General features: G+C 35.3%; 1 protein-coding gene across 6 annotated transcripts in view; it reads left to right on the top strand.

Annotated features, from left to right (window-relative positions):
• Positions 1-27,115, top strand: part of LOC123673941 (otoferlin-like) — a 218,658-nt gene that overhangs the window by 43,410 nt on the left and 148,133 nt on the right. For all 6 annotated transcript variants that reach the window (XM_045608715.1, XM_045608718.1, XM_045608716.1 and 3 more), the window contains exons 3-5: positions 6,430-6,618; positions 22,598-22,764; positions 25,786-26,124. In XM_045608715.1, coding sequence (XP_045464671.1) covers positions 6,430-6,618; positions 22,598-22,764; positions 25,786-26,124 — 695 coding nt within the window. The remainder of the gene's footprint in view (positions 1-6,429; positions 6,619-22,597; positions 22,765-25,785; positions 26,125-27,115) is intronic.

The following is a 27,115-nucleotide window of genomic DNA, read 5'->3' as shown; positions in this document are numbered from 1 at the left end:
AATTTAAATTTGCGTGGGGATTTCCAGATAATTGTTTGACAAGGACCGACGAAAAACCAAAAAGTGTAGTACTGGACCAGAGTTTTTTTTATATTTTTCTAAACTACCAGTGGTTCACCAAAACGAATTTCTAATGGAAAGAAGAGGGTACTCTTCCAGAAAAAATATCGCCCTGTATATTTATACTCGAAATTATCATGTTACACGATGAAAACTTCAAATTGGAATATCTCTGCCAAATTTGAGTTAAATATCCTGTGAAGGGAAGGTGCTATGAGAAAAAAACTTGTACCATAACACCCTGTATGTCAATTCAAAACTTCACAAATAAATTACAATTCGAATGGAACATATTAAATTGTAAAACACAGCACTTACAATTTTTGAACTCGGTTCAGTTCTGTAATAACTGCAGTATCAAAATATTGTGTCGAAAATGATACAAAAAGACAGAAACAAATGGGGATGTATATACCGATGACGAATGCAAATATCACAGATGTCGCCGACACCTCGAACGAATACATTGAAGTATTCACCTCTTTATAATTTGTGTGATGCCTGTAATACTATAAGTTCTCACTTGGATATTAGTGTATACTTTATTTTTCATATGTTCCTTGTTCTGTAGTTCGGTTTAAACCTGTAGAACATTGTATATATTAAATGAATAAATAAATAAATAAATACAGGGTGTCCCAAGTACGATCCTCACTAAAAGCATCACAAAAACTATGAGAAAAAAATCTTCGATCTCTCTTTTGGAAGTAGTAAGATATCAGAAATCATATAATAAGTAATACTTCTTCATTTCAAAGTGTAGTACTGGACCATATATAATATATTTCATATTTTTTTTAAACTACCAGGGGTTCACCAAAACAAATTTCTAATGAAAAGAAGAGGGCACTCTTCCCGAAAACATATCACCCTGTAGATTTGTCCTTAAAATTATCATGTCACATGATGAAAACTTTAAATTGGAATATCTATGCCAAATTTGAGTTAAATATCCTGTGAAGGGAAGGTGCTATGAGAAAAAAACTTGTACCGTAACACCCTGTATGGTCAATTAAAAACTTCACAAATAAATTGCATTTCGAATGGAACATATTAAATTGTAAAACACAGCACTGACAATTTTTGAACTCAGTTCAGTTCTTTGATAACTGAAGTATCAAAATATTGTGTCGAAAATGATACAAAAAAACAGAAACAAATGGGGAAGTATATACCGATGACGAATGCAAATATCACAGATGTCAAAACAAGGGAGACGCCGACAAAACCGGCAGATAAGGGACAATAATAAACCTCGGACATAGACGTGCTCGTACTGCAATAAGAGTAATCATCTTGGGAGCGATAATAAACTCATAAACTGTAAAAGAGTCCGATTTTTGCTGCTGTGTTGATTTTAAAGAAAAGCAAAAAGATATTTGGTTCATTTTATGGGAAAATTTTTTTCCTTCGTCTTTGAGAGAATTCTGAGATGTTATATTTTGGAAATCTTGGGGGGGGGTAATTACCTCCAGTACCCCCTCATTTCTACGCCCTTGACCATTTATTCAAACGACATTAAATATAGTAGATACATGTGTACATGAAATATCATAAATCACAGATAACAGTGCAGCGAAATTTGATTCTTTGATTTATAGCTTTTGAAATTAATCGACGAAATTCTCGACTCGAGGGCAAATTATGTACCTACCAATGGATGTTGCGCAATGTTATCTATAAAATTGCGATATAGACCTTCTCTACCCAAAATGAATATCCATGTCGCAAAGCTCATTAATGAATCTGTGTCTACAAGTACCTTTCCATCATATAAATTCATGAAGAAGATTTTGTTCATAACTATCGTCCTATTTCCTTCCTGAACCAAAGTTATCTACAATAGAATGAACGACTATCTCACTGAATTTTGGTTCTCGCCAATTGTCAGCACGTTTTCATATGTGAAAGGCCAACTGCTTGCTGTGAATTTCTTGGATGAGGTACTACTCATCTAGCGGGTATATTCTTCGACTTCGACCTATAAGTTATAATATCTTGGTTTCAGTGAAGATTTTCTTGAATTCATTTACAGCTTCCTATCTAACCGATGAATACCATTGATGAATAAGCCATAAGCCATTAACGTGGGAGTCTCTCAGGGTTCAGTAATTGGTTCCCAATTTTTTTGCTCTTCGTTAACGATTTGCCATTTCGGACTACATCCTGGTACTATTTGCCTTTGATACGTCAATTACAGTAACTGCAGGAACTCAAGACTCTTTATGAATATAGCTTTCATTATTTCATAGACTTGCGTACCACTGAAGTTGGCTATTCTTTCATCGTTCAATCCCCTATATAATATTTCATTGATTTTCTTTTATTGGAATATAAAAATATTAGAGGAAATTGAATAGGTTTTTCGGAGTCTGAATATTATTGTTGAAAATAATTGAAAAAGTACAATAAGGAAACCTAAGCGGGTGAATTGAATGAAATAATTGGGGAGATTCCATTGAATATAGCAAGACTAAGAGAAAAATATATTAATAATAAAATCCCTTTTCTAATCCAATTTTTCCTATAAAAATTAAGTGGAAAAAATTTCATTTCGAATTATATCGGATATACTCTTATTTAACAATATTTGTATAAAAATCATCGAAAAGCTTTTCATTTCCTAATGTAAAATGGAACATAAAACAATACTGTATGAAAATATAACAAACTCATAAAAATGATCAAATTTAGCTATGATTCAACCGAGTAAACACTCAATAAATAAATCAGAATTCACATTAGTTCGAATAAATGAAGGCAGTCAAAAAAATGAACCAGCAACACAATAGACGTCACAGTTTTAGAAGCCAGCTTGAGATTTTCTAAGGAAATTCCATCTCGAATTCTCATTTTTCACTTTCCCTCTCTTTAAAGTGAGAGGGAATTTTCTTTTAAATACCAGTGTTTGTTCATTTGACGTGTTCTTAATTAAAAAAAAACTAATTTATTCCATCCGCTTTGAAAACAAGGAATGATTAATTCGGGTGTGAATATTATAGAAAATTCCTATGAAATTCATTGCGCAAATAATTTGCCATAATGGCATAAATATGAGCTTACTTTGATAGGGAGAGAGTAACAAGGTGGTGAGAGTATTAAATTAATTGGAATCTGTATATATCACTATCAATGAACATTGTCATTATTATATTTGGGATATCGAGAAGGAATTCTGGTATTCATCGGAATGTTGATAATGAATAAATTATATACATAAATCCAAGGGATTCATTAACTGAGGGATTACTGGAATGTTGATGATAATGAAAATATGTGAATACATTTTCAAAAACCACCTAGGTTGAACCAACCTATTTTCATCACCAAGCTTAGTGTGCACTTATGAAACATCAAATAACAAATAGCATGTAATAAAGAACACCTAACAATCCTAACAATTATTAAGTAACTAATAGCGAAAGTGTTACCATTTATTACGACCAAATAGCAAATACAAGTACCACAAGTGCATTATAGTCAGCTTTATGTCATTTATACAGGGTGCTTCATTAGTAAATGTACAGGATGGGCAAATTCCGATGTTTTAGCACTACAACTTTTGAACCAGAGGAGATAAACAAAATGTGATACCCCCTTCTCGGTCTCTTTTTCTGAAAAACTAACAAGGGTAGTATTAATTTTTGGCCACCTTCTTTTGTTTTCGAGTTATAAGCGATAATTGGAAAAATGGCGATATCGAAAAACATTTATATCTCCGCTTATCAGTGACGGCTCGTGCCCTCGAGATGTGGGTCGGCCACACTCCGGAAAATTACGAACGTATATATCAAATTTATTAAAATTCATTAGTTCCAAAAAATGAAGTGATGAAATGTCTTTAAACCTTATTTCAATTTGAGTTATAATTAAATCCAGAATTTCACAAAAAAGCCGTTTCATTGAGGAATTATCCGTGAGCTGAATTTCGGAATCTATTTTACGTTTTCGACGTCTAACACTCGGTGGCATTACTTCTGGGAGTTTTTCTACTTCTGAATATAAGCGAATGAAATACTCATCTTCTGTGCGAAATTTTTTCAGAGTCGATAATAAAGAAGTGATTCTGGCGTTACAATGAGTTATATCTGATAACTTATGCTGGATTATAGAAAAAACGGGATCTGTGTATGTAAAAATCAAATTAAAAGAGTGGAGAATGAACAAAAATTCGAAATCATTCAACATTTTCTTCAGACCGGTAGCTTCACGTATTGTAATATCATCCCATCCATCTAAATTGTCGCTGATATGATCAAAAACTTCAATTAATTCTTCTCTCTTATCGAATATTGTTTTTACAGCGCGAGATTTGAAATTCCAACGAGTTTCCGAGCTAGAGGGTAATCTTTTTTTGCAAATTTCGTCTAGAATATTAGTGCGTTTACTTGATTTAGTGAAAAACGACGAAAATCCTGAAAGATTCGAAAAAAACACCCGACACTCATTGATTTTCTTGGTCGAATCTTGTAACACTAAATTCAATTTATGTGCATAACAGTGCGTGAATAGTGCTTGAGGAGCAATTGTTTTTATTCGCGCTTGTAACCCATTAATTTCCCCCGCCATCACAGCTGCCCCGTCATATGTTTGACCTACTAATTTAGTCGCTAAATTGAAATCTTTAAAATTGTCCAACAAGGTATTGAAAATATCATTCGCGGTTCGACCTTTACTAACATCGAAAAAACCCCAAAATCGTTCGGATATTTTACCTTCTCGAACGAAGCGGAAAATTACTGACATCTGACAAAAATATTTAACATCCGTTGTTTCGTCTATTTCCCAAGAAAAGCACGCAGAATTATTTATTTCCTCGCGAATTTTCTCCCTCGAAATTACAGAACTTTTGAAATCAGGATGTTTTCAAAGTTAGGAATATATTAATTATATTTTCATGATCAGACAATCAATACCTAACTACTATCGAACGGCATAAATAAGTTCTTTTCTGATTAAGACGTAATATCCCATAATTAACCATTCATTTGAATATATTAATTATATTTTCATGATCTGAAAATCAATAGCTACTATCGAACGGCATAAATAAGTTCTTTTCTGATTAAGACATAATGTCTCATAATTTAATAAAAATATAAATAAATACATAAATTAACCATTCATTTAATTATCAAATATTTGAAATAAACTGTGAAAAGTTGCTGCTTGACGCTCTGCAATAGGATAACCGGCCAGCCGACCCTGTGTATAGGGAAGCGACCATCATCGAGTTGTTGTGCCGTTCTATTGAGTGGTCGTATTCTGGGCGTATGTCGTAGTATCTTTTCCTTTACGTAGCGCTCTCGGTAGCGCTGGTTCCGCCATCGGCTCTTGGCCGACCTAACGTGATGAGATGCTTTCAGTGACATTCCAAGGGTTGCAATTGTATAATTGTAACATTTGTGTTACATTTCAGACCTAATGTTACGGTGTTACGTACAATTCTGGAATAACCTGTTTGGGGTGATGTTACGAAAAGTAACCATTTACGATTGTGGTTTGTTACAATTTATGAGAGGGAATAACAACGCTGGATGATTTGGAAATCGAATATTAGGTGGGTCCGAAAGAAAATATTGGCCGGTATAAGTTATATTTTCCTGTTCTGAGCGGAAATATTCATTACCGAGGGAATTTGGATATCGAAATCGATAACTCCGATTGAGTTTGAATGAATTGAATATCTAGAATTATTTTCTATTTCCCGATAATTTTTGGGTCGGCCCGGCCGACCCTGCCGACCCTGACGAGCCGTCACTGCCGCTTATACTGATGATAGAGCTCTGAAATTAAAACATTATACAGGCACTTTTTTACGTAGAATCCAGTGGCGTACTCGTCTTTTCAAAAGGGTTTTCAATTACGAATATATGACCCAAAGTTAAGCTTAATTTTTCCTGATTTCAAAAATATACAACATCGTATGGTTTGTATCAATATAAATAATAGAAAATGGCCAAAAACCTTTTTTTACCTAAGAGATCTTTCTATGGTTTAAACTGTTGAAGAGCACAGAGAAATTGAGCTTCCTATAACAAGAGAAGTGTCCTTCCGTCAATCTGATTATCTCTATGATTTTTACTAATTTCTACAAAATTCGAAAATTCAGTTAAAAAAATTTAACTGAATAAAATCTCATAAGAGCACACGGGGTTATTTTATGCTCCATAACTGAACACTATTACAATTCAAGTGACATCTGAAGTTGTATAGATAAACGAAATGATTCTGATAAAACATAAATATAAGCGGAAAAGCAGTTAAAATTAAGCATTGAATATATATTTCATCTCTTAACTACCTGCCACGACATCTAAATATTTCATAAAATACCTAGTACATAATTGAATCTGAATTGTGTTTCAGACTTACGACTGGCCAGTATGTCGTCCAGTGGAAGAGAGTGAGACACTTCAAATCGATTTGTTTTCAAGGAATCGTGTTTTCTCCGACAAACACATAGGAAGCTATGCCTTGTTTCTTCAAGGAGCTATTAAGGATGGAAGACTTACCATTTCTGACACACTCCTGGATCCGAATAATCAGTCCTTACCTGTAAGTACATATTACCTTTCCTAAAGGAATTACTGAATATTAATGGGATTTATAGCCGGTTTCGAAAATTTTAAATGCGGTGATTGTCACGATCACATCATTTCTATGTATTTTGACGAAGAGAAATTCGTTACTAGAATCACCCGGTATAATTTTCCGCAGGTTTAGAATTCAATAATTATTTTATTAGAATCACCTAGTATAATTTACTCCAGGTTTAGAATTTAATGATTATTTTACTAGAAACACCCAGTATAATTTGCCCCAGGTTAAGAATTCCATCATTATTTTACCAGTCACTTGAGTAGGTGAAAATAAAATTTCAATCGAAAACAGTGAAGGTATTTTTCGTCCAGTTCAGGAAAATTCCTTCGGAATAATTTCTGATTTATTTATTTCACGAAAATACACTCCTCAACAATTGATAGGGATCACTTACTTGTTCTAAATTTATTTCTGAAATATTTGCTCCAAGATTATAAATTTAGTCAGATATCAGAGTATTTTCAGTTGATAATATGGTTCACTTGAGAAAAGAATGAAAAAATGGAAAGTTGGAGAGAAAAAAAGACTTTATTAGGAACACTCAAAATTCTGTGTTTGAATAACATAAAAATTTTATGATGAAACCACAAGAAGGCTGAAGTTTCGGTTAAGCTAGTACCTAGTTGGTCCCCCACGAGCTCGTCTCAAGCATTCTACCCTACGAGGCATACTTTCGATCAAACGATTTTTAAAGTTTTGGGGCAAATTCGTCCAAATATCCCGTAAAGCGTTAGAAAGATCCTCCAGGTTATTGATCGGTTGTTCTAAGGTTGACAATTGTCTAGATATCTCAGACCAGACATGTTCGATGCAATTCATGTCTGGAGAGCGAGCTGGCCAGTCCATCCTATCAATAGCATGAGTTTCTAGCGCTTCATTAACCAGACGACTACGGTGTGGACGGGCATTAATTAAAATGAAATTCTCGCCCACGGCAGCCGCAAACGGAACAATTATGGGTTCAATAATCATATCGTGATATCTCTGGCTGGTCATGGTGGTGTTCTGCAGAACAACCAACTCTGTGCGTTGGTTCAAACAAATGCCTCCCCATACACATATAGAACCTCCGCCAAAAGCTGTTGTGGGTACCATAAACTGTTCTGCATACCTTCGACCTCTTTCCCTCCAAGCAAGAATACGTCCATCGGAGTTGACCAAACGAAATCTAGACTCATCTGTAAATAAACATCGGCTCCAATCTTCAAGTGTCCAATTGCGGTGCTCCTCAGCCCATTGCCGTCGATGAACCCGGTGTTCCCTATTCAAACGGGGATGTTGTACCCTCCTACGTGCTCTCAAACCACGAACATGTAGTCGTCGTCTTACAGTCTGGTTCGAAATTAGAACTCCTGTTGCAACTCTCAGTGATCTATTGAGCCGCGACGCCGGGTAAGTGGGATTTCTCCTAGCATTGAGGATCAAAAGAAGATCTTGGGCAGCTGTTGTACTGCGCTGCCGACCTCCCCCATGAACATAAGCTACTGAGTCGTTTTGGATGAACCTATTCCAAGCCCGACTCACGACACTTTGTGAAACATTCAACCGCCGGGACACTTCTCGCTGGGACAAACCTTCCTGTATCCACCGTATGATTTGGTCCAGTTGCACAGGAGCCAAACGTCTTCTCGGCATGACTGATAAGCTGATATTGTTCTCATTTCTTCAATTATTGTCACTTTATGTGTTTGAACGAGAGAAAAAAATAGATTTAATAACAAATACCACATTGCTTTTCACTCCACCTGTAACAGCCTACAGATAATAATCGATTTTGTGAGCAAGAGCCGATGAAGTGAGGAAGACTTTGATATAATCAACTCAAAACATCTTACTTTTTCCTAAGAGAACATATAATGTACAGATATTCACGAGATAACTTGAAAAAAATACAAATGAAGAGAAGTTCATAAGTGATCCCTAGCAATTGTTGATCAGTGTATAACGATGCAATTTAAAATATCTGCCTATGTATAAAAACTTCCGAGCGACACCGCGATAGACGTTATCCCTTCAATATGTTCTTTTTTACATGTTGTCGTTTGTTTTTGATAGGTATACCGCCGATTTTGAGACTCGAAATTATCTCCTTCCAACCGACATTACAGGTGAGGTATTTCGGAAAAGGAGAATTATTGTCGGTGTCGTCGAACTAGAAAGATATTTTTCCAATTATTCTAATCGGTGTCTTCGAAGTATAAAGATATTTTTCTAGTTACTCCTGCCGGTGTCTTCGAGCTAGATATTTTCTGATAGTTATTGAGCGGATTAAGATTGTTTTGTGGTTTTCCTGGAGTAATATTTTAGAGTTGAATTGTTAGTTTTTTCTTTTTGAACTTCGGACATTTCGGTGCAGTAATTTTATAGTCGTGAATTTGACACTTAGCTCGTGCACGAAAAGAATTTGAGTTCGTGTGGTGAAGTGAGAAGTTCTTAGGATTGGTAAGACCCGTTTTATTTCTGTCTGTATTACCGGTGACTTTCCTGTGTTCCATCGCTTCTTTCCGAGTGTGATTTTTTTTCTTTGATCTTTCTTTCTCAAGTGGAGTTTGTCTGTCCGGTTCCTTATTGCGAGCAACTCTTAATTGAAACTACCAGACAGAACTCCTTATCTTGGGGAGAGGGGTCGCTTATTTCCGATCTCCGGATCACTGCGGTCTTTTAGGTTAATTGCCCTGTCCGGTCTGACTCGAGTCGTGAATTGGTGGATGCGCCGAGGTATACCCTGAGCGAAATTGACCTTATCGTCAATTTCATACTGATAATAGTAACTTTATTTAAAAATTTCTCTAAATTTTGATGTTCATAAAAGGATTTTTCAAAGAGCTAATTATCGAATATCATAAAATTCACTCTTCAATACCAATTCCAATTCATATTCATAATGATTAACATATTTCAGTTACATTGTGGATCTGTATGTGACAAGCTATTGCATGAAATCGCGTTTATGCATATGCTGTAATTAAATTCATGTTTTTTGTCCTAATCATTCTGTCAATTCATCTCATGAATCTGGGAGACCGGAATATGTTTTGAATTCAGCAGTCAGGCTGCCGTTCCCACTCATTCATTGAATGAATTTTTGATGAATTATGAATTCGAGTCACGTAGACTATGGAATATTGGAGGTTGATGTAAAAACAATTCTCACTTGTATTTTTTCACGCTTGTTCTACTTAAAAGATTGCTCTATCAGTCTATCAGTTCATGGAGATGCCTGTATTTTTAGATTTTCTAGCTGTAAATGGTTTCAAGTGATAGGGTTCAATTCACTGATGACGAATCAGTGGTTAAACTTAAGTACTGATGTTAATTATGTCAATTACGGCTGTCAGAAATTTACTTTTTCTGATAATATCAGACCTAGGTGGAATTTTGCGTTTAGATGTGAAAAAACAACTTCGAGTTTAGTGCAAATTTCAAATTTTCTCATTGAAAGCCTCCTTAGAACTGAAAAATAATTGAAGTAGCATATCGAAAATATGAATTCTTTGCATTACCAATCGAGTTTGAATTTTGTATATAAATAAACAGGGTGTTCCATCATTGTTACGGTTAAGCATGAAATTTTTTAGTTTTATTCGACACAGTATCATTAGCTCCATTCTCAAATTTTTCGGAAATACGCAGGATGTATAATATTTCTCACAGTATGAGCATTACATCGTTTAAAAAATTCAGTAAGTTATGAAGTATACGCTACTTTTCAAAGCAGTTGTAGGAAAAGTATAGTATGCAACATGTGAAGAAAGTCCTTCTTCTTGCTCTTGTTTTTGCGGCACTTGCCTTTCAGGCTCTTGCCACAAACTCTCACACTTGTGAGAAAAGTTGGAATTTCCCCACTTGTTGCAAAATATACTATTTCCTACAACTGCTATGAAAAGTAGCGTATTCTTCATAGCTCACTCAATTTCAAAACTATGTATTGCTCATACTGTGGGAACTATAATTTCTCACGACACTTTGCTCACACCTCGCTTGGTAGACCAATGAAATTGGGCTTTTGAGTAGTTTCTATGGAAACGCAATAAACTAGCACATACTGTCAACGAAGGCCATTTTGATCTGAATCAAGTCCATTACTTGAATTATTGAAATTTGTGCAGTTGTAGGAAAAGTATAGTGTGCAACATGTTGAGAAAGTCCTTTTGTCACTCGTGTCTTTGCGGAACTCGCCTTTCAGGCTCGTGCCACAAACTCTCACTCACGAGAAAAGTTGGACTTTCTCCACTTATTGCACAATATACTATTTCCTACAACCAAACAAATTTAAATAATTCAAGTAATGTACCTAATTCAATTCGAAATGATCTCCGTTGACAACTTTTCAAAAGTCCAATTTCATTGGTCTATCAATCGAAGTGTGGGCGAAGTGCTGTGAGGAATAATATTTCTCACAGGTTGATCAATAAATAGTTTTGAAATTCAGTAAGCTATAAAGAATACGCTACTTTTCAGAGCAGTTGTAGGAAAAGTATAGTGTGCAACATGTGGGGATTTAGTATATTACGCAACAAGTGGGTAAAGTCCAACTTTATTCACAAGTTTGTGGCCCGACCCTGAAAGGCGAGTGCCGCAGATACACAAGTGAGAAAAAATACTGTCATTATATGTTGCACTTCTTACAACTCTTCCTACAACTTTACGTCAATTTGAAAAATACTAGAAATGTATCTGATTCAATTCAAAATGGCTTCGTTGACAGTATCAATGCATTTCTTGGGTTTCCATAGAAACAACGCAACTAATCAAAAGGCCAATTTCATTAGTTTATCAAACGAGATGTGGGTAGAGTGCCGTATGAGCAATACATAGATCTGAAATTCAGTGAGCTATGAAGAATACACTATTTTTCATAGCAGATGTAGAAAAAGTACCTTTTCCTACAACTGCTATGAAAAGTAGCGTTTTCTTCACAGCTTACTCAATTTCAAAACTATGTATTGCTCATACCGTGGGAAATATTATTCTCCACGGCACTTTGCCCACACCTCGCTTGGTCGACCAATGAAATTGGGCATTTGAGTCGTTTCTATAGAAACGCAATAAATTAGCACATACTGTCAACGAAGGCCATTTTGATTCGAATCAAGTCCATTACTTGGATTATTGAATTTTGTGCAGTTGTAGGAAAAGTATAGTGTGCAACATGTGGAGAAAGTCCTTTTCTCGCTCGTGTGTTTGCGGCACTCGCCTTTCAGGCTCGTGCCACAAACTTCCACACTCGGGAGAAAAGTTGGACTTTCCCCACTTGTTGCACAATATACTATTTCCTACAACTGCTATGAAAAGTAGCGTTCATCCGCACAATATGAATTCATGTCTAGGCATTATTGCAAGATAAAATTTCAGGATAAATGTGGATTGTAAGAACGTTGAACAAAAACTGATCCAAAATTCTTGGAAATACAAATGATTAGAGTAAGCCTGAAACTGAAAAAGTAATCAAACGATGAGTAAAAAACTATTCAGATATACAAGAAAGCAAACATTTTATTTCCCAAAAACGCAAATTTGGTGGACAAGAATCGGCAACTTTCGAAACAGTCACAAAATGTTCCTTAATTTTTGTTGAGCATTATATTTTAAATCCAAGACCAAAATGCAAAACATGTATTTAGTTTCAGTTTCCCGAATGAAACAAATCATAAAATTTCCCATTTATTAATTAATTTTCCATCTAAAACATTGCGCAATTAATTTTTGCAGTACGATTCTTTCTGGAATTAATTCTGACTAAGAAAAGAACACGATTGTTTGCGTGTACAATTCCAACGTGTTAATCGATCGTGTCCCATTCGAGCAATCAAACTTAAGGCTATCAAGAGGTTCATTTCCATGCGAATTTAACAATCTGAACGTAGCATCGGTGAAGTGAGTGAAGAAAGATGAAATCTCTTGAGTTATGTACGCCATTAAATATGGATAGTTTATATATATATAGCAGCCGTTGGCGGTTTTTCGCCGAGCCTATTCGACTGAAAAATAGCCAAGAAGGTGATTTATATTCCTTTATGCGAAGGGGGTTTTATAGGAAGTTTCCGGTAGATAATTTCGAATTGTTTTTCACCAACCTAGATGTGTTTAATCTTCAGCTATAACTAGGACGCATTAGGTGGTGTTAGATATGGTGATGAATACATAAGAAAATGGGTCTTCAGTGATTCCCAGATTCTAAGTAAAAGTAATAACATTTAGTATGTCTGAAACACTGGTGTACTCACTTACTCTCGAAAAACCTTAAGATTTAAGTTCTGATTTTTTGAAGGAATTCTTGGCTTTTAATGGTATTGGTCCCTTTTCACTTGATTTCTGCATCGTTTCTTATGGCGTTCACGTCTTTTTTTGTCAATATCGTTCTGAGGTTGAATCAAAAGTTGATCAACCTTTTACAGAACAAATGAAAAATTTAAAAAAAGCCATAGTTGATTGGTCAATTCTTTGTGAAGCGCCACCTTAAGGAAGAAAAAGGAGAAAAGCGGGTCACAAGAATTATCTTAAACAAAATCCATTCAGTGAACATACCAGTATCATAGAAAATTGTCATTGTTGTTATTAATTTTTGGACTGATTACTTGCCATGCTTAATACATGTATCTATATTTTATTTCCTTTTTTATTATCTCGAAACAAGTGTTTCTACACTTATCGAGACACTAATGTTTGTTCTTTGATATTATTTGTGTATTGTTCATCCTGTGGATTTCTGAATAAACATAATTATTATAGACATCTTAATAACATTTGTGAATTCCTATCTTGATGTTTAACGTCAGATAATATCATGGCATGTTGGTGATAAATTCTTAGGCTTCAGTAATTGTCAGCATCCTGCTTCCTTTCTGCGCCTTCTTTGAAGGGATTGCAGTATTACATCTCGGGATCACTGCTCATATGATCCATGCAACGATAAACAAAATTTAGCAGGAAAAACAGTGGAAGTAACGAAGTTGTGTTCTATCCACTGGAAAAATATTGTTGCGTCAATAAATTGAAGAAAAAGGAACGAAAAATTCAAGTTCATAAGAACGTATCCATCTTTTTGAATATAAAGTGTTTGAAACACATGAAAATTTATGAAATTCATTGTAGTATACCTACACAACAAAAAATCGATGTCCTGAATTCAAATAACGTATTAATTTTTACCTATGAACTAAAATTTTTGAGATATGCAATTTTAGAGAAATATGAATTACATATTTGCAGTAAACAAAAGTAGATACGAAATAATATTTTAGTTGTACAAAATACAATATTATCCATGTCGTACTAACAAAAAAAAAACATTGAAGAAATCAAATAGTCACACAACACTTCAGAAGCTTCTTTTCCGCGGCATTCTTGAATGTTTTATAAAACAGTCCCTTTTTGAACTCCAGCAGTAATCTGCCATCATGTGCATGTCTCGTCTTCCTTTGTAGCGGTCCTCCATAACTTAACATAACATAACTAATATCTTGGTGAAATCTTTCACATTGTTCCCCACTCATGTCTCTTAAATTTTTTGGAAAACGGTCTAAGTGGCTGCGTAAGGAGTTGAAACTATTAAGTATCTTGTTAACCATTCTAACATAGTTTTGAGATTTATGTTTGCCTAGAAAATTTTCTACAACTTTAACAAATGATGTCCAAGCTTCTCGTTCAACCTTAATTGTCTCATTTGTGCAAATATCCCTGCTTTGAGTTTAACTGTGCTCAACTGATGCATTTTTACCAAAATGTAATCAAAACTTGACCCATTCTTAATTTATGAATAAATTTTGTACTGAAATTTTGAGTTTAATTGTATTCAAAAAAATATTTGATTCATTAATTTCCTTCTTTGCTTCTTTCCCCTCTCAAATCAATTCTTACGAAAAATTTAGTAGGAAATAGAGAAGGACTTTGTCAAGTTTTTAAAATGAATTTTTCATATATAAATTGAGAAATTCGGAAGTTGCAGGCAAATTTATATGAGAAAATTCTTATTCTTTTCTTCATATACCAATTTTCAAATCAAAGTAAATATTCAACATCTAATACAGCATAGTTTTGTTTTTTTCATACATATAATATCTTTTCCTGATGAAAATAATCCGAAATCTGAAAAAATTAATAAATAAATTCGATGAAAACAGCTAGTGAATAAAAATTTGATTTCTACCTATAAGTAGATGATGAACAAATTCAATATATCAATATTCAGGATTCGTTCTGAAACAAGATTTCCAGACCGAAATGAATGTGGGATCCGAATTCTTAACCAATAATACGCTACTGACTTGACGATACGAAAACTACGCGATCGATCCTGAAACGGTGGACCATGCAGATTTATCGATATAGGGAGACGTAAGGGGAAGAGGTACTTGAGACGAAGACTGGAGTACGATACATACGAACGAGGGTGGTATTCGACGTTAGAGAATAGACGGACATAGTTAGAATTCGACGTGAGAGATTAGAGTGATTAGACGCATAGAGTTCGACGTAAAAGAGCAGACGCAGCGAGTTAGATAGTTTCGACGTTAGATATAGAAGGATCTACTCGAATAATTAGACGATTAACAATTAGACGGAATAAAATAGCTTCGATAGACGAAAGTTCAGTGACTGTACATTCATTTGACGTTGAGATTGTACAAAGTGTGAATAAACAGTAGTTAAGTTCCGGCGGCCTTTTTATAACCCCTAGACAACGATATGAAAACCTTACATGAATGCCTAAGAATTTTTCATCAAATCCACAAAACGAATTAAAAAACCTTACAAACCATACCCTCTTCAAGATTGCAAAGGTTGACCCCTCGATTTAGGGAATGATCGTACATACACAAATTTCTGGGCAAAATGTCATCATCGTCCAAATCGAAATATCAAAATTATATTGACCTTCAATATTACAAGATATAAAATATCTAATATTTTTCTCCTGAAATATATCATTACACTTCTACGACGGAAAGCAATTTTTTTTCTTGGCGACTTGAAATTTCCAGCTCTATTGGTGTTTTTCTCAAACGAAGGATAACGAAGGATTTTCGTTAGTATAAGAAAGTAGAAGTATAAGAAAATAAAACACTAGGTTTTTATTTCTTAGGCTTCACGTTCATTACTGTATCGATAACCGATTAGCAGCTGAGAGTTTTCGTGGAACATCGTTAGTTCTTTTAAGAGGCAGCATGAGTTTGGAGATTACGTTGAAATTTAATATTGAAAGTGTTCCCGTGATGGGTAGCCAATTTGGACTGAAGGGCAAATTGCATTATTGATGTAACGGATTTTTAACGCTATAATATAAAAACTTGAAGAGGTTAAAAAAAAAGATGAATTGATTAGAAAGCCTAGTCCCCAGTTGAAATTGGTAAGGACCACATTTGAGAAGATCAGAAGATTAGAAGTTGTTGATTAATTTCACAAGACATTCTCTTTTAGCATTTTTTATTTTCAGCTTCTTTACACATATTTTTCGTTATTGCTATTGTCGGTTTAAAAATAACCACATGGATTCACGAATTCATTACAGAATTTACATACATTAGTCACTTGTCAACTTTTTATTATACGACTTTCTAGCATGGAGTTTGGAGGGCAACTTTCGCTGAAGGCGCCAACAGTAGTTGGACATCGTGTGGCTATCCCATGATCCTTGATGTCGATAGGTTTAACATCCTGGTGAAATCTTTACCCTTGTTTTCATTAAATCTAAAATTTCCCTAGTTTTCTGGACAACGATCTAGATGACTGTGCAGGCTCATGTTACAACTGAGAATTTTAAATTTTGAAAGCACTGTTCCCACTAATTCTTCGTATAATTCTTTGCTATATGATTCCCAAGAAAATGTTGTATTACTTGAACACCAAGCGTTAAATTCTATATCGTTTATTGATGTTGTTAATTGCGGATCTTTAACAAATTCCGTTATTTGAGGATGATGTAGTATAAGTACAGGCATTTCGTATTTCCTTGCTTATACCAGAAAATTTACCCGAAGAATATTCTCAACAATTTCCATCTCGATTTAAAACTTTCACCAATAGCTTCACCATCACCAACTCAATATGCAGAGGCAAAAGTAATATTTATTACACACAATCAGTATGGATTTCTAACCTTTAAAGCAGTCAGGAAGCGAATCATTACATATTTCATTCTTTCCCAGCTAGCAAGTGCCGCTTTCTTTAACAGCACATATTATTGCCATCATTGTAACCTATGTTGTGTATGATCATAACCATTTGGTCAGATCCAATATGTGGTTGAACCAACTGACTTTTTATGTTTCCTAGCAACGAACTCACAAGGTATTTGAAAATAATTTTGTAACACAATAATGAAAATCATTGCTAGATGCAAGTAATAATTGTTATCAAAACCTGATTATTGATGTGACAGATTGTGATTGAAATAGTATACAAACCTCGGGGAAAAGCATTCCATCCTCGAGGCTGCAGCATGTCATTAAATATTACTTCCCCACTCGGTATGTAATATAGGTACTATCATCTGCGAGTGCTTCATTTTGAAGGTATTCGACCATTGAATTTGCTGCATTTACGTTATGTAATGAAACCCACAACACAACTAAAATTTCATTAAGAAACGCATTTCTTCGGAGAAGAGTTCAGACAATAAATGAATTTGTACCAACAACCGGCACTGCTTCTTCTATATAGTATGGAAGTCTTTCTGAATCACTAATTTCGACCAAACACATCAAATACCAGCCGAAAAATTCATTTGAAAAATGTTCAGTAGAAAGATAATTATAATGAATATTATTCTAGTGGGGCCAAAAATTCATACATCATAGTAATTACCTAAATTGGTTCTGAATTCATAATTTTACTATCTGCGTGAAATTCTGATTAGGCGGATTAATTCTAAAACAATGACATCTGAAGTAATTGTTAAAATATCGCTAACCTAAGTAGTTCCGCTACTTATAGGTATCAGTTTGGTAACGCTGGTATTCTCCGCTGGACGAGTTGCTCCTGTTCTTGAAAGCAATAGGCTCTGTTGATGTTCCTTGAAGATTACATTATGATGAGAGACAATTTCGTGTTATCAGGTGTGTGAATAAGTCTTTCCCGTTTTTTGTAAGAGATGGCTCCACCAATATTGTGCGAGTATTTAATGCTTACATATGTCATAATCGAAGCTTATTCATCTGTCAACAATTCCACACTAACACATCAGTTGAAATTTTTTCGCATCATAAATTTTTGAAATCGTGAAAATGTCGAAATTTGAGCCGAGTCGACGTCATTTGCGGGAAGTTTCACTTTATTGGTTCAATTTGAAGAAATCTGCTGCCGAGGAGCATCGGTTGCTTCAGGAAGCTTATGGAGAAGGTTGTGTCGATGATTCAAGTGTTCGCGGATGGTTTCGACGCTTCAAAAGTGGCGATTTCGACGTGGAAGACAAGGAGCGTTCCGGGCGGCCGCAAATCTTTGAAGATCAAGAATTGGCGACTTTGCTTGATGAAGATTCGTGTCAAACGCAAGAAGAACTTGCTGAAGCATTGGGAGTTGACCGAACAACCATTTCCAAGCGTTTGAAAGCCATGGGAATGATCCAAAAGCAAGGAAATTGGGTGCCGTACGAACTGAAGCTGAGAGACGTCGAACGGCGTTTTTTCACTTGCGAACAGCAGCTTCAGCGACATAAAAGAAAGGGTTTTCTGCATCGTATCGTGACTGGCGATGAAAAGTGGATCCGTTACGATAATCCGAAGCGAAGAAAATCATGGGGACTACCCGGCCATGCATCATCATCGACGGCCAAGCCAAATATTCATGGCGCCAAGCTCATGCTCTGTATATGGTGGGACCAGCTAGGTGTGGTTTACTATGAGCTTCTGAAACCGAATGAAAGGATCACAGGCGAGGTCTATCGACGACAATTGATGCGTTTGAGCCGCGCACTGCGAGAAAAACGGCCACAATACTCCGACAGGCACGACAAAGTTATTTTGCAACATGACAATGCTCGCCCACATGTTGCACAGCCGGTGAAAACATACTTAGAAACGCTCAAATGGGAAGTCCTACCCCACCCGCCGTATAGTCCAGACATTGCTCCGTCTGATTACCATCTCTTCAGATCGATGACGCATGGCCTGGCTGACCAGCACTTCCATTCCTACGAGGAAGCCAAAAAATGGGTGGATGACTGGATAGAGGCCAAACCGGTCGAATTTTTTCGCAACGGGATTCGTATGTTGCCAGAAAGATGGGAAAAAGTTGTAGCTAGCGATGGCCAATACTTTCAATAATTCATTTGTAACCATTTTTTCACAATAAAGGCTCAAAATTTGAAAAAAAACGGGAAAGACTTATTCACACACCTATTATAATATCGATTTGTATTTCCAAGTTTGCTTACGGTATTATTACTTTTTTATTCTTCAATAGGTATATGAGAAATTCATTCAGAGTATCATTTTAGAATGTTAATAAACATATACGTTTCAGTTTCTATCATAGCTATATTTGAAATTTAAATTTCATCCCAAAATCACTGTCACATCTATCACTTCTGTCAGTTACGCAACATGTTACCATAAGTAGCATAAAATGAATTCGCTACCAAAGATGGCGAACGCATTCGCTCCGTAGTGAAAACTGATAGAATTCGTTCAGTAAAAAAATCACACAATATTGGCAACTGTTCCACAATTGTTGAGTCTGCTGAACGCGCCCATTGTTTACAATCAAACTTGATAGACGTCGAGTGGTTGTCAATGTATTTGGATGATCTCAAGGCAATTGATATCAACTATGCTATTTTCCTACAACTGCTATGAAAAGGAGCGTATTCTTCATAGCTTACTCAATTTCAAAACTATGTATAGCTCGCTCATACTGTGAGAAATATTATTCCCCACTGCACTTTGGCAACACCTCGCTTATAGATAGACCTATGAAATTGTACTTTTGAAAAGTAGTTTCTATGGAAGCGCAAGGAATGCATTGATACCTACTGTTAACGAAGGCCATTTTTAATTGAATCAGGTGCTATACTTGTATCATTCAAATTTGTGCAGTTGAAGGAAAGGAAGAAGGTTGAAGGAGTGCCGCAAACACACGAGCGAGAAAAGGAATTCATGATAAGTGAAAGAACCTCAGAAAGAACTCAACAGAATACCATTCACCGAGTTTATACGCAATTATCAGCGATTGGAAAAACGTTATTGAGCAGTATGAATTATTGACGAATCAATACCGAACGAAATTCCTGTGATAAATGAAAAATAGTGGGTTTCAATCAGTAAATTATTTGTTCTGTATGGCGAACGAAATTCATAATCGATATCCATATCCTTTTAATCTTGTTGGTTATTCGTTTCAAATTATCCAAATTTCTGCGGTAAGCGGTCTGAAAAATGAAACAATCCACATTTCGCTAAAATTAAGGGAAATGGGAAAGCTATTTCAAAAAATCTAATCGATTCTTTACCTTTGTACTTCAACATATGGACAAAATGAGGGTCTACGGTGGTTTCAAGGAAGTTCATGATGCCGTGAAGAACAAATAGGGGTCCACAAGTTGTTAATGGGGATTAATGAAAATTTTTATAGTTTCGATTGTAAGGAACAAAAATACGAGCCAAAATATCGGTTTGGTACTTCACTCACCAAACCGCACGACAGCGAATCTGCGTAGTGCCACAATATAATCCTCATGTTGATAAAATTGATGCACAGCTTAACGTTTCTATGAGAATTATTAGTGGAATTATTAGTGGAACTATTAGATCTACACCTTTACATTGGTTACCGGTGCTATCACATATAGTTCCGCCTCATATTCGTAGACAGGTTGCAGTCAAGAAATCTTGGGATGAATTTCATTTCTACCCGAACTCATTTCCAATTGTATCCTATTTCCCAGATTCTAGAACTGCTAGATTGAAATCACGCAAACCTTTATGGATTAATACCTTCCTTGAATCTAATGAAAGCGACAGGGAAATTTGGTGTTTGGAATGGACTTCTTCTAACGTCTTCAACGAAAGTCTTATCGTTGATCCAGAAAAAGTTCTTGGTTTCAATCTTCCTAGGAAAATTTGGTGTATTTTGAATCGACTTAGGACTGGTCATGGTCGTTGTAATAGTACCCTCTTCAAATGGCATTCTATTAATAGCCCACTATGTGAGTGTGGTGTAGAAGAAACCATTGACCACTTGGTGAATAATTGTCCGATTTATAAATTTCATGGTGGTTTCCAAGCTATCCACTCAGTTTCAGATTCTTTTTTAGAATGGGTCGCTAACTTCAAATCGATATAATGAAAACTAATATTTAGTACTCCTTTCTGCTTCTTTTTTTTTGTTTTAGGATCCAATTGGCGTTATTTGTTATCTTTATGTAACAATAAAGCAAATATGCAATATATCCATCATTCGAATACTTCAAATCAAAAACAAAAGAAGGAATAATAAAAAACACAAGTCTCTAGGCACTCCTACAAACGTTTGCGTCCAAAAACAAACTCCAGGACCTTCATGTAAACATTTTTTCCTATTCCATTTCGTCTGGAGTATCTCCCGAAGGATTCAGTCAATCATCCAATTAGCTTTATATAGAAATTCCAAACGCGGGCTGAAAATTTGATGTTTTTCTTTGAAGCCGGAGGTCTCTTGGGTATTTTCGTATGTGCGTACTCGATCTGGAACATCAACAACTCATTATTATTCAGATACGTTCTCTGAGTGGCGCCTTCGAAAAATCAGATCAGAGAAATTTTTATAATTTAAAACCGATTACTTGATACACTGAGAGAAGTCTTTATTTGATATTATCGAAAATGCATTATAGTTAATAAATCATTTATTGGATATATGGACAAACGAATATTAGTTTCATGGAAATAAATAATTTATTTGAAATCCCACCAATAATCATCATTTCTTATTACACTTCATTTATGTACGCATAACTTATATTAATTATGCTGAAGAAATGTCCATTTGAAAGAAATAAATATGTTCGAGGTTAATATATCACTGAGTAATAATTAATAAACCTTATTTATATGTAATATGTATCCATGCTGAATAAAAAAATATATCAATTCAGTAATGGTTAACGTATTTCTGAGATAATTATTTTGTTTGTTTCTATTATCCGATTGTTAGGGTCTGAGAAGAACCGATTGCCAAATCAGGTAATTTTTAAGAGTTCATATTGAGAGTATCCAGGTTTGAACCCTAGTCATCTTGATCGCATCACTAATAACTAAACAGGTACAAACGATCTAAACCCAAAATTCAGTACAGATGTGCTAAGCGGCGTTCAATAAGCCCATAGTAACACAGATGCTATGTTTAAAAAGGAAATTCAAATAAAAAAAAAAGTTCAAGGTCAGATCCTTCAAGGAGATGCGCTTCTCTTTGAGGGATGGGTCCTTAAACTTTTCCACAGATTGGATCGCTAAAATTATGTTAGTTTGTTAATTATTAAGAAATCATATATTCTGAGTGAATAAATTATTGAATTCTTGTAAGAGTTTATTTATAAATAGCAAATGTTCGTTAACTACCAGTTGAAAATTTGTTGATAATGAATTTATGTTATTTGTAGAGATAACGTGAGTTCATATGAATTATTTATAACCGAAATATATTAAATATTATCAAATACCTTGTGAACAAATATTTTATTCTTTATTAATAAACTTTTTTGAATGCATAATTTAACTTTTAATGAATATATTAAATATAAATCTACTGTAATAGTGGTGAATAAATAACCTCCAAATAAGTGCTTTCTTAATAAAAAAACATATGGATTTCTCTCAGTGTACAATCGAACAGTTGGCAATGTAGAATTGTTGTCGAGGACAGTCTCTAGATGGATGACTGATTTATTATTCATATGTTGTTCTTCACTTTCTTTTATACATACCTAACAAATGTTTTCAATGTCTTTTATTTGTTGCAGGTTCTTCTGGAATTCGAAGTGTTGTATGTAGTACCGGAGGATTCTTTGCCTTCTTTCGCCCCTAGCAATTTCGAAAATCTTGATGATGATCAACATATGTTGATAGATATTGAGCGAAACATCAAAAATTATGAAAGGAGTATTTCAGTATCAACTACCCAAGAAAAGTGAGTAGGAGCATAGAAGATTTCTAATACAATACCTAGGTACTTTACCTTTCTTTGTTTATGTCAATTTCGTGAAATATGATTTGGTTCTTTTCTTCAGGTCACTCAAACTTACCACTACATATTGACATATTTCTTCATGTGATCGATTAGGTACTGCTATTCATCTTTTATTTGATAATTCCATCCTGGAACATATAATTTACATACTTTAGAGTAGGCCTGAAGTCCATAATTGTACTAAGGTGAAACCAAATCAGTGAGTTGACAGAAGCAGAATAGACAATTGTGGATATATATTTGGATTAAATACTATAAGTTTATCTACAATGCCAAAATCAAGATGAATCAAGTAGTAAGTTGACTATAACATAGGAAATGTAATAAGGAAGTACCTGTAAAAAAAAATCAATGCCAAAAGTTCAAGTAATAATTACAGTCTCTGTGGAATAAAAAAGTCTTTATTACAGCGATTAATTGGATTAATATTGGATATAAATGCAGTTCAGGTGAAGGTACACATGATGAGAATTTTATTCTCAAGTGGAGTTCAACTTATCCATTCTCCGTTGAATACATAGATATAACATTCAGTCGGTTCATTCACACATTTTCATATTCGTAACTCCAGATATTTTGGAGTGCGTGAAACAAATCAATAATTTATTTAGATAAATGTTACATATGTTCTTCATGTTATTAGAGAATGGCTGAACTGTACATACACAGCAATTTGTTTTGTATCCACACAAATTTTTCGGAAGAAGAACTCAATTATTTTAAATTTCTTGAAACCATGTACGGGATCTCAATGTTCTGTTGGGTTTCTTTGAATTGTATGATGTTCATTTAGTAAAAAGGCTCATGTATAACATTACCTTAAAACTGAACGGTGTAAATTTCAGTTTATTCAATATTAGCTCATATTTCTGAAGGGTTGGAAAAATTTCTAGTTTATCTATGGTCACCACGTGCTAACTTTCTGTCAAACTGAACTGATATCAGCTGATATTGACACTCAAGTCGGTTTGATTATAACGGGTGTTTTTTTTTCGAGTTATATAACTTTAAGTTGGCATTACTGTTCAAGATGGCGACCGATTTAACAGCTGTCAAGTGATTTATTCTCAGTTTGGTTTGGCAATTCTTCGTGAATAAACTCACGCCTGAAAAACGCTTGCAAATAGTGCCATTTTATTTCGAAAATAATGGTTCTGTGCGGAATACGTATCGCGCATTTGGTCCATTAGTGAAGAAGCGCACTTCTGGTTGAATGGCTACGTCAACAAATAAAACTGTCACATTTCGAGTGAAGCTAATCCTCAAGTGTATGTCGAAACACCGTTACATCCAGAAAAACTGATTGTTTGGTGCGCTTTATCGGCTGGTGGAATCATTGGTCCGTACTTCTTCGAAAACGATGATGGCCAGAACGTTACAGTCAATGGTGATCGGTATAGAGACATGATTACTAACTTTTTCATTCCTGAATTGAACAACCATGATGTCCAGAAGCTGTGGTTCCAACAAGTCGGCGCAACATATCACACAGCTCGTGCCACAATCAATTTATTGAAAGACACGTTTGGTGACCGCCTAATTTCACATATTGGACCTGTGAACTGGCCTCCAAGATCTTGTGATTTAACACCGCTAGACTACTTTCTGTAGGGCTATGTAAAGTCATTGGTCTATGCGGATAAACCACACACCCTTGACCATTTGGAAGACAACATTCGCCGTGTTATTGCCGATATACGGCCACAAATGTTGGAACAAGTCATCGAAAATTGGACGTCCAGATTGGACTACATCCGAGTGGCGGTCATATGCCAGAAATCATATTTAAAATGTAATGCCACAAGATTATCTCACGGATAAATAAAATTCATGTCAATCGAATAATCCATCGTTGATATATTGCAATTTAAAGTTCTATAGCTCTAAAAAAAACACCCTTTATCATATGACGTTCTAAACCGTAGATAAACTAGTTCTAGATAAGATTTATTTGTTAATGTTCTAAACGTTTCAGTGCTATGACGTCAAATTGCTCTGATTGACGTTCGCAGTCACGCGCTAGTCGAAAAATTAACACAATTCAAATCAATGTTATTATATTGTATTCGAAAAATAAGATAATGAAAATGCTGTTTTAGTATTTCAAAAACAGCCTTCAACGTGGAAAACCTAAATTCATTTGATTGATGCAACATCCCTATTAGTGCAAGAATGAACGTTACGTTGAGGGGAATTTCTAAACTTTTTCGTTTGAAAAATCGAATGGATACCTTAGATCTTCGTAGGTTTAATGCGGGATACATTTGAATGACTCGAATAGGGATGTTGCCCATATTTCGAAATTGCTTTTAATTTGTAGATAAGCCCTATATAAACACAAAAAAAATATATTTTCATGGAAAAATATGGAAAGTACCAATAAAAAATACGTAAATAAAAACGTTTTCAAAATTCCCGCTGAAACGCTCCATTCTGTCACGGTATTATGGTGACATCACTGCATAATAGAGTCACCATCATAGACTAACTAGTTTATCTATGGTCACCACGTGCTAATCGGTTTGTTTATATCATCTGACATTCTAAACCATAGATAAGCTAGTTCTAGATAAGATTAGTTTGTCTATGTTTTAAACGTTTCAGTGCTATGACGTCAAATTGGATTGATGTTCCCAGTCACGTGCTAGTCGATAAGAATAAACACAATTTAAATCAATGTTATTAAATTGTATTCGAGAAATAAGATAATGAAAATGCTATTTTAGTATTTCAAAAACGGCCTTTAACGTGGAAAACTTAAATTTATTTGATTGACGCAACAGCCCTATTGGTGCAAGAATGAACGTTGAGTTGAGGGGAATTTCTAAACTTTTTCGTTTAAAAAATCGAATTGATACCTTAGATCTCCGTAGGTTTTATACGGAATACATTTGAATGACATCTCTCGAATTCTGCATCGCCTTATTCCAACTCTAACCACGTAAATGTTTCCACTTTCAGGACGTCAACCAGCCGTCGCATCCCCATCCGGAGGAGCACAACCACCGCATCTTCCGGAAAAACTTCATCCATGGACAGAAAAAGGACGTCGCCTCTGCGTAATGTGAGGAATTTAATACGATTCGGCAAGCAGAGACCGCCCAAGGACGATTCGGAGAACGTGGACGAGACCACGTCTCTGATTTACACCGAAGAATTCGATAAAAATACGACGGCAGTCGGATCCGGTCCTTGGGAAAGCGAGTCCGCTCCGGTATCAAGGGCCGGCAGTCAAAGCTCACTGGGATCCCAGGACGAAGATATTCTCATTGACGCGGAAGGAGAGAAAAGGGTGGCACGGTGAGTATCTATTAGTTAAAAGGTTGGATTTGAAATTTCACTGAAATATGTGACGGTAATGGTCAACAGTGCAAGACGAGCTTTCACTATATTAGTAGGATATTCTACCATAATAATAAATAAAATTAATGTTATGGCATTCAGACAATTTTTCAATTCTGAAAAAAAGTACCTCCTCGAGCGGGACTCGAACCCGCAACCTCCGAATTACTAGTCCGATGCTCCAGCCTTTGAGCTATCGAGGAAGCTGAAGATTCTCAATTCTGGGATTAGTGGTTCCTCATTGCGGAGAATCTTCAGCTTCCTCGATAGCTCAAAGGCTGGAGCATCGGAGTAGTAATTCGGTGATTGCGGGTTCGAGTCCCACTCGAGGTGGTACTTTTTTCACAATCGAAAAATTGTGTGAATGCTATAAAATCAATTTCATTTATTAACGCACAGACGTTAAAACGATTATTCACTTCCATAATAATGTTGTATACAGGCTGTTCCATCTCAGACGAGCCACCCCGTATATTTCTCATCCCACAGTGATTGAAAAAATTTCCCGAAACACGTCGAATGATTTTGTTTGGGGGACATATTTTGACGTATATTTGAGGCCTGAACGAGCAACCCCCTGAGAGGCGGCGCTCCAACCCCTAAAAATTGAATAGAAAAGATGGATTGAGTGATGCTTCATCATCATTCAACGGTGTATGTTGACTTCTTCTTGTGGGGACATCCAAGACTCAGCCTGAAAATTTGGACGAACTATACGCCAACGAATTGTAAATGAGTGTCGTCAAATAATAACTCCAATTATGCAGAACCATATTAGGTATAGGAGGTTTTCAGTGTAGTTTGTATTATTGTATGGACGTCAATAGATAACAATTCGAATATTTGAAAAACGCAGATTTAATTCGTTCGATTATTAGCATGATGAAACAATTCAAGGATGTGATTTTTTTAAGTTTGTGAAAAGGGCTTATTAAAAATGGGCTTGTAC

Source organism: Harmonia axyridis, chromosome 2 (assembly GCF_914767665.1).
Source record: "Harmonia axyridis chromosome 2, icHarAxyr1.1, whole genome shotgun sequence".
Taxonomy (NCBI): Eukaryota; Metazoa; Arthropoda; class Insecta; order Coleoptera; family Coccinellidae; genus Harmonia; species Harmonia axyridis.
This window is presented reverse-complemented; position numbering and strand designations above follow the sequence as displayed.